Genomic DNA, 9,848 nt, shown 5'->3' with positions numbered 1-9,848 from the left:
GCAGCGGGCACTTCAGGCCGGCCCATCGGCCCAAAAGTGAGTCGGCTCACCGGGAAAATGGTCGGTATGTGCCCTGCCACTGGGCTAAATTTCATATATATATATATACTTTGCTTGTAGCTTTGAACTTTGGTTGGAAAGCTCAAAGCTTTGGTTGGAAAATGTCTATTCAACCACTTGTTTCACGGGAAGTTTATATCTATAAATATAAATGTACATATCCATAAATATGATTTTCCATAGCTATAAATTTGTCGATGCAAATAAAAACAGAACAGAATGGTTGCTTTTATTTTGAAAGAAAGTCCACGATTGCTACGTTGATCACAAAGGCGGAAGTTGCGGCACATCCTGTTTGTGCATGACGTTAACTGTTCCGGTTATATACCCGGGTTGACACTTTGTAGTTGTCTTTATTACTTTCACTGGTTGTACTTGCTTACTTTTCTACCAACAAAATGCCGTTAGAGTTTGAGCTGTGTCCCGGTCGTATGATCGGAGGGAACCATCCGTGTTTCATCATAGCTGAGATTGGACAGAACCACCAGGGAGACATTGAGATCGCAAAGAAAATGATAAAAATGGCAAAGGTAATGTAAAAAAGCAAACACGTATCGGTTTGTCTTTTAGGTATATTTACGCACAGACAATCAAACACACGCACGCACACGATATACCGTCTGTTTCCTGAACTTCATTCATAAGAAAGCAATATGACACGTTCCTCTGCTTCACCCAAGCAAATCATAAACTTTTCGTTTCAGACATGAAATCCTGAAATCAAAGTTGGATGCTTCATTTAACCCGTTTATGCCATTTAAACGGTGTTTCTGGCATAAGTTGCAAAATATTAAATTACTAGATTTATGAATGGAGTTTGGCTTCTCTTTCTGTGCCTGTCCTATAGCGCCCTCTTGTGCCTGCTGCTGTGTTTGATTCAAACCAGACGTGAATTGTATTCAATTGTAGTAAAATTTGTCTTAAATTCGTTAGCTGTGTTCATGTGCCCATTGAACCTGTTATGAAGGATTTTTATCATGTCCACATCTTTTTAGTACAACACTTACAATTTTTTTTTCCAGAACACTATCAAGTTACAGGTATTTATCAAGTGTGTCTTGTAGGATCTTAAAAGATACGTGAGAGCAACTCAAGAAACTAGTACCATTCAAAAAAAAAAAAAAAAAAATCAAATCTTCTCCCCACCTCCTCAGGACTGTGGTGCAGACTGTGCCAAATTTCAGAAGAGTGAATTAGAGTTTAAGTTCAACAAGAAAGCCTTGGCCCGCCCATACACCTCCAAACACTCCTGGGGGGAAACCTACGGTGAGCACAAGCGCCATCTGGAGTTAAGCCACGATCAGTACAGGGAACTGCAAAAATATGCAGAAGAGGTGGGGATCTACTTTACTGCATCGGGAATGGATGAGGTAAGAGAGAGTTTTGTTCATAGTATTATGGTACTTTACTCAGTGGAGAAGTTTAACCATAAGCTTTTCTGTCTTCAGATGGCGGTGGAGTTTCTTCATGAGCTTAATGTGCCTTTCTTCAAAGTGGGTTCTGGAGACACCAATAACTTCCCCTATCTAGTTAAAACTGCCAAAAAAGGTGAGAGTGAAATACCATGTGTGGAGAAATGGCTCAAGTTTGAAACTCAATCATCGGCATCAGTGTTCAAAATTTATATATATATATATATATATATATATATATATATATATATATATATATATATATATATATATATATTTAAAAATCCTGATTTAAATTCTACTGATTCTTAGTGAACACCTAATTCGTCCTCTCTGTTTAAGGCCACTGTCCCTTTAAGTCACATTTCTTCTGGCTCCCCCTTACAAATAAAAGATTTGAGAAGCACCTGATTGAGGCTTTGTAACCAGAGCCAGAGTTGTATACCTAAGATTATGGTTCTGTGAATAGTTGCTCTTATACAGCAGTAGGAAAAAACTGTGAAATTGTTCAGCTAAAGTTGTTTAAAACATGAACTTAATGCTCAGAGATTACCTTTGCATATACATACCTCATCATTTAAAGCTTTGGTTTTGTTTAATTTGACCATCCACCATTTTAATTAGATATAGATTAAATAGACTATATTACAGAAATCAAGAAAAAGCACAGGTACACTTTAAAAAAAAAAAAAAAAAGAGAAAACGATAGACAACTCAATACATGCACCATGTAATATATAAAATGTGTCTTAAAGGAAGCATACATTTATAATTTTATAAAATGTGACACAGAATTACAATTTAATATTTAGAATGTAATTTAAACTTTAAATATAGTTGGACCTCGAGGAGTCTGTGTCTGTTTTCATTCTGCATAAATATGGATGACATGAACTCTACACTATACAAGCAAGGCAGTGTACAATAACTCCAGAGGAATACTGAGGGGTGTCGTAGCACTTAGCTTACTGCCAGTAACATGAGGTTTCTCATAGTGTTGCTGTCTTTCATTTGCCAGGACGCCCCATGGTGGTGTCCAGCGGGATGCAGTCCATGGAGACGATGCGTCAGGTCTACAAGACGGTCAAAGAGCACAACAAAAACTTTGCCATGCTGCAGTGTACCAGCGCCTATCCTCTGGAAGCTGAAGATGTCAACCTCCGAGTGATTACGGTGAATCTTCTAATCCAAACTGCATGTGGGATTATTTCGAAGGGTGTGTTCCTTTGGGTATCAGTAAAATAATCCAGAGAGTCCAGAATGATCCAGTTTTACGGGTTATGAAGCTTATTTTTTTATCCCTCAGCCTGAAAGGCTTGGGGTATTGTTGTCACCCTGCCAGGTGGATGGTTGGGCAGTGTGGGCAGAGGTCAACTTTACTGAAAATCTTGTAAGCACAAAAAAGACAATGTTGCACGTTTTGATGTTGTTATCTCTACGACATATAACATATAAAAACTTTGTGAAAACTGTGAACATATTATTGGGTTGAATTATGGAAAATGACATCTAACCACAATAATACCACAGAAAGTGACAGCATTCTCAGTGGTTTATATTTATTATGATTTTTGCATTTCTTATTCCTGGTTCTTAGTTATCCATTTACATTTGAATTGATATGGTGAATAAAATCACTAAGGCTCATATGCACCTTATTAGGATCTACTGAGACCTTAAATGTATGTTTTCTATAACTTGTTCTTTGTTCCAGGAGGCTTAGGGGTTGCACTGATCACCGCCATTAATTTTACCATTAAATTCCCTTTGTCTTTAAGAGCTGGACTTAAAATGACTGGTGATCTGCACAACAGCATTTTTATATCATGTCAATAGCAACTGCCTGTAGCATCTTGGCAAAAAAAAAAACCCAAGTGAACATGAGTACATGTTGCAAATTGTAAAATGACTAACTTTTAAGAATAACATGTTTGTCACCCATTTGTTGGCTGCAGGAATACCAGAAGGACTTTCCAGATATTCCCATTGGGTATTCAGGCCATGAGTCTGGAGTCAGTATAACAGTGGCGGCTGTGGCTCTGGGAGCAAAGGTTGTTGAGCGCCACATAACCTTGGACAAGACGTGGAAAGGAAGTGACCACGAAGCATCACTTGAGCCCGCTGAACTGGCTGAGCTGGTTCGCTCTATCCGACTGGTGGAGAGGGCACTGGGAAGCGGAATCAAGCGGATGTTACCCTGTGAGAAGCCGTGCCACGACAAGGTCAGAACGCCTTTCTCTAAAAAAATTAATTAATTAATTAAAAATACTCAGCTTTACTGTTTAGCAAGCTTTTCAAGCAAATGTCCAACTTTTTCCTTTAATAATGTTGCTTTGTTTGCTGTTCCTTCAGCTGGGTAAGTCAGTGGTAGCCAAAGTAAAGATCCCCAAAGGAACAGTTCTGACTGAGGACATGTTGACGGTGAAGGTTGCAGAGCCCATGGGCGTTGTAGCTGAGGACATTTTCCAGTTGGTCGGAAAGACCGTCAAAGATGACGTGGAAGAGGACGACAGCATCGTGCCTGAGGTCGTCGATTGTTATGCCAAGAAGGCAAAGTACTGAAAATGGAAGGGAAGACCGAAGTCACTAGAGAAAGTGTAGTTGATTAATTGAAGGTTAGTTCTGAAGGTGCTTAATCTGAAACGTGGATGAGAGTAAGGGTTATTTTGCTTGGTGTTGCTGAAAGGCATGGGTGATCAGTAATTTGTTACATAATTGGACAGTTCATCAGATGGTTTTAATGTTATCATGGCCCCTGCTTTAGTTCTCTTTAGCCAAAGAGTTTTTACATTTTCTACAAGTGGTCTCACATAATGCACTTTCTGGCAAACACTTTGATCTCAGCATCCAGTTTAAGTCCAACACTTTGAGAGATGGCACAAGAGTTGTTACTGCTAACCTTGCGTTCTTTGTGCTACCGATTTTGCCTACACTTGAGTGATTATATAAATGTTGAATATGCACTGCTGTGGCCCCGTCATCTCATCCCATAGCAGTGAGGTCACGGAGCCTATTTGCTCTTTGTGTACGACTTCATTGACCAGCTGAGGTCGTCAACTTTTGCCAGAAAGAAGTTGTATTTATATAGTTTCTTCAGAAAGAGGAAAATGAGACTAATGGGGAGAGGGAAGCAAAACTAAATCAGACACCTTACACGTTACACATGCATTTGCCCTTTTACCCATTCTTGATTCATTTATTTTATTAATTCTTTTTGGTGGGGGGTCATGAATTGGAAATTTCTTATTTTTGTTCCGGCACTTATAACACACTGCACTTCTACTTTTCAGATTAAAAATGTTTAAAAAACATGTAAAAACATTTTGATATCTGTTGAAGTCTGTAATGTAATGGAAGAATGAAAAATTTTCAAATTAAAATTTTGCCTCAACACTGATGTCGTTTTGTTTTTTGTTTACATAGATGAACTAATTCTCATGGATGAGAATGTTCATGTCATGGATCATTTACTACTACTGCTACTATAGTTGTCATATATGAAGATATAATAATTTCCACATCTTGGGTAATACACATTATTTAGAAATGGAAAAATAAGAACCTGGGTTTTTAAATACTGAGGTGAATAATTATACTATTTTCAAAGTAAATGCTTAGTGAATTCTTAGATGAGTTTTTTTTTTCAAGTAAGTTTCTAAGACACTCTTATATTGTACTTGTTATTTAAATATATTTCATACTATTTCTGTTGTTAAGGTTTAATATTTTTATGCCTGTGTGCAGCTTTGTTTTAGTTGAACCTTTTCCACATCACAGTTAAATCATTTAGATACATTTGATACATTAAATAAATTTGACTGAATATTTACTTCATGGCATGTTGATCTGGTCAGTTAAGTAGTAAAAGGGGTTATTAATTAGTTTCAGTTGATTTAGTGCAATAATGAGACAACCCCCAAAACAACTATGATTTGGGGCCACTGAACTTTTTTTTTACCCTCCTCATCTTTTCTGACTGTGTTTCGTTTTTGTTTGTTTGTGTTTTTTTTTTTAAACTTTGCGTTTGGCTTGGGTCAGTGTCACTGTGATACCATGAGGCGATACCCGGATCGTACATAGGTTGCACAAGTTGTTCATCTTCTCTAGGATGCCGCATCTATGCGTTCCATTGCCAGAAGGTTTGCTGTGTCTCCCAGCACAGTCTCAAGGAGATAGCAGGAGACAGACAGTTACTCTAGGGGAGGTGGACAGGACTGTAGAGGTCCTTAACCTGAAAGCAGGACTACTCTCTAGTACCTTAATCATTAATCATAAATCAGTGCTTCATGATCTGTGAATCACTGTGAAACATGTTTTTATGTTAATGGAGTATTTTCTGTAAAGAAAAGGTTTTACATTGGGACTGTAAAAAAATAATTTCATTCTCCACTAGATGGAGATGTTTGCTCTGGATCCTCTCGTAACTCCATTCACAGCATGACTGCCATTTCAGTAAATGTGAAACATAAATATATCAGATAAGAAACTTTTTTCCTATTGAGCCCCCTGAGCCAGAGCTGAACCAACTTGCTGCTGATTTCCCTGACAATATCATAAAATATATAAGGTTCTGGTTTTGTGATGTGGGTTGGAAATTAAACTGAAGCTAATGCAAACTAATCACTACTCTGGTCTGGCCTTCTAACATCGTTCCTAGCTACTAATATCACAATCTTCATGTGTAACAGAACTTTATCAGTTTGCTGTTGAGAGGAAATACCCTGCTGACAAAATAAGATTAATCTCTAACTGCTGTCGACAGAAATACGAGGAGAAACATTTGCTCCACAATCTTAAAATAAAGTGTCAGCTGCAGAGGAAGCAGGTGCAGTCCTGTGGTAAATGTTGGTTTCGTTCCAGTAAGAACGAAGCATACAGAATTTACCCATTCTGTATGCTAAGTGATTATGCCAAATAACATGCAGTATATATTAGGGTTATATTCTGCTAGGGTTATATATACTGGGTTAGTTTTTTTTCCAAGTAAGTCTCTAATACACTCTTATATTGTACTTGTTATTTAAATATATTTCATACTATTTCTGTTGTCGAGGTTTAATATTTTTATGCCTGTGTGCAGCTTTGCTTTAGTTGAACTTTTTCCACATCAATTCAATTCAATTCAATTTTATTTATATAGCGCCAAATCACAACAAAAGTCGCCTCAAGGCGCTTCATAGATACAGAGAAAAGCCCAACAATCATATGACCCCCTATGAGCAAGCACTTTGGCGACAGTGGGAAGGAAAAACTCCCTTTTAACAGGAAGAAACCTCCGGCAGAACCAGGCTCAGGGAGGGGCGGCCATCTGCTGCGACCGGTTGGGGTGAGAGAAGGAAGACAGGATAAAAGACATGCTGTGGAAGAGAGACAGAGATTAATAACAGGTATGATTCAATACAGAGAGGTCTATTAACACATAGTGAGTGAGAAAGGTGACTGGAAAGGAAAAACTCAATGCATCATGGGAATCCCCCGGCAGCCTACATCTATTGCAGCATAACTAAGGGAGGATTCAGGGTCACCTGGTCCAGCCCTAACTATATGCTTTAGCAAAAAGGAAAGTTTTAAGCCTAATCTTAAAAGTAGAGATAGTGTCTGTCTCCCGAATCCAAACTGGAAGCTGGTTCCACAGAAGAGGGGCCTGAAAACTGAAGGCTCTCCCTCCCATTCTACTTTTAAATACTCTAGGAACAACAAGTAGGCCTGCAGAGCGGGAGCGAAGTGCTCTAATAGGGTAATATGGTACTACAAGGTCATTAAGATAAGATGGGGCCTGATTATTTAAGACCTTGTATGTGAGGAGCAGGATTTTGAATTCAATTCTGGATTTAACAGGAAGCCAATGAAGGGAAGCCAAAACAGGAGAAATATGCTCTCTCTTTCTAGTCCCTGTCAGTACTCTTGCTGCAGCATTTTGGATTAACTGAAGGCTTTTCAGTGAGTTTTTTGGACATCCTGATAATAATGAATTGCAGTAGTCCAGCCTGGAAGTAATAAATGCATGAACTAGTTTTTCAGCGTCACTCTGAGACAGGATATTTCTAATTTTAGAGATGTTGCTCAAATGGAAGAACGCAGACTTACATATTTGTTTAATATGTGCGTTGAAGGACATATCCTGGTCAAAAATGACTCCAAGGTTCCTCACAGTGTTACTGGAGGCCAAGGTAATGCCATCCAGAGTAAGAATCTGGTTAGATACCATATTTCTAAGCTTTTCAGCGCCGAGTACAATGACCTCAGTTTTATCTGAGTTAAGAAGCAGAAAGTTAGTGGCCATCCAAGTCTTTATGTCTTAAGACATTCCTGCAGTTTAACTAATTGGTGTGTGTTATCTGGCTTCATGGACAGATAGAGCTGGGTGTCATCTGCATAGCAGTGAAAATGTATGCTATGTCTTCTAATGATGCTGCCTAGGGGAAGCATGTATAATGTAAACAGAATTGGTCCTAGCACTGAACCCTGTGGAACTCCATAATTAACCTCAGTGTGTGAAGAGGACTCTCCATTTACATGCACAAATTGGAGTCTATTAGATAGATATGATACAAACCACTGCAGTGCAATACCTGTAATACCTACAGCATGTTCTAATCGCTCTAATAGGATATTATGGTCAACAGTATCGAATGCTGCACTAAGGTCAAGAAGGACAAGCACAGAGATGAGTCCACTGTCAGAGGCCATAAGAAGATCATTTGTAACCTTCACTAAAGCTGTTTCTGTGCTGTGATGAGCTCTGAAACCTGACTGAAACTCTTCAAATAAACCATTCCTCTGCAGATGATCTGTTAGCTGTTTGACAACTACTCTTTCAAGGATTTTTGATATGAAAGGAAGGTTGGAGATTGGCCTATAATTAGCTAAGACTGCTGGGTCTAGAGATGGCTTTTTGAGTAAAGGTTTAACTGCAGCCACCTTGAAGGCCTGTGGTACATAGCCGATTATTAGAGATAGGTTGATCATATATAAGATTGAAGAATTAATCAATGGCAGGACTTCTTTGAGCAGTTTTGTAGGAATGGGGTCTAAAAGACACGTTGATGGTTTGGAGGAAGTAATTATTGAAGTTAACTCAGAAAGATCGATTGGAGAAAAAGAGTCTAACTTAACATCAATGGTACTAAGAGTAGCTGTAGATAATATTACATCTGTGGGATGATTATTGGTAATTTTTTCTCTAATGATAAAAATTTTATTTGTGAAGAAGTTCATGAAATCATCACTAGTTAACGTTAAAGGGATGGTTGGCTCAAAAGAGCTCTGACTTTTTGTCAGCCTGGCTACAGTGCTGAAGAGAAACCTGGGGTTGTTCTTATTTTCTTCAATCAGTGATGAGTAGTAAGCTGTTCTGGCTTTGCGGAGGGCTTTCTTATAAAGCAACAAACTATTTCTCCAGGCTAAATGATGATCCTCTAAATTTGTGACACGCCATTTCCTCTCCAGATTACGAGTCATCTGCTTTAGGGTACGTGTTTGAGAATTATACCACGGGGTCAGGTACTTCTGATTAAAGACTTTAGTTTTCACTGGAGCTACAGTATCCAGAGTCGTACGTAGTGAGGAGGTGAAATTATTAACAAGATAATCGACCTCTGTTGGGGTAGCGTTCAGATAACTGCTCTGCTCTGTGTTGGTACAGGGCATTGACGATGATAACAGTGGCTGGATTATATTCTTAAACTTAGTTACAGCACTTTCAGAAAGACATCTACTTTGATAAAGTCCACTCTCCACTGCTGCGTAATCAATTATTGTAAATGTTATCAGGAAATGATCAGACAGGAGAGGGTTTTCAGGAAACACTGTTAAATGTTCAGTTTCTATGCCATATGTTAAAACAAGATCTAGAGTGTGATTAAAGTTAAAGTTAAACATCACAGTTAAATAATTTAGATACATTTGATACATTAAATAAATTTGATGGAATATTTACTTCTCTGATTGAACACTGTAGCTTAGCAGCCGCAAAGAAATGTGAGATATTTCTAGCTTTGCATTTCTCCAGAAACCGCAATCTGCATGGTTTAAATTCATTTAGTTGTTATTGGGAACTAAGCTCAATAGTAACAGCTCAGCTCAAGGCTTAATGTTATAAGCTATATGCATTATAGGGTTTACGTTACAGTGAGAAGCCTTATTCATGACAAGTACAAAGACTGTATCTGACTCAGAGGCCAGTATAAAACACATGTGTTCTGTTCTTCTTTGTGGGACACAAAAGAAGAACAGAACAGGGACAGTCCTGCAAACTTTACTGTGATCCTAACGATTGATATTTTTGAACTGAGCATCATTATCTGCTCAAAACATGCATTCATGAATTTGCTATACATTAGTGTCTCTATCTGCAATCTGAAAATGTAAACTCTA

The 9,848-nt window shown here is 38.3% G+C and overlaps 1 protein-coding gene across 1 annotated transcript; it reads left to right on the top strand.

The window, feature by feature from the left end:
- The first annotated feature begins 334 nt into the window (after positions 1-334).
- Positions 335-5,009, top strand: LOC146516579 (N-acetylneuraminate-9-phosphate synthase-like). Its single transcript, XM_085163784.1, has 6 exons — positions 335-590; positions 1,215-1,430; positions 1,509-1,608; positions 2,491-2,645; positions 3,428-3,694; positions 3,825-5,009. The coding sequence occupies exons 1-6, from the start codon at positions 459-461 to the stop codon at positions 4,032-4,034; spliced, it is 1,080 nt and encodes a 359-aa protein (XP_085019910.1). The 5' UTR covers positions 335-458; the 3' UTR covers positions 4,035-5,009.
- Positions 5,010-9,848: the final 4,839 nt, after the last annotated feature.

This window comes from Neolamprologus multifasciatus, chromosome 6 (genome assembly GCF_963576455.1).
Source record: "Neolamprologus multifasciatus chromosome 6, fNeoMul1.2, whole genome shotgun sequence".
In the NCBI taxonomy this organism is placed as follows: Eukaryota; Metazoa; Chordata; class Actinopteri; order Cichliformes; family Cichlidae; genus Neolamprologus; species Neolamprologus multifasciatus.
The sequence above is the reverse complement of the archived record's forward strand: the minus strand, read 5'-3'. Positions and strand labels throughout refer to the sequence as shown.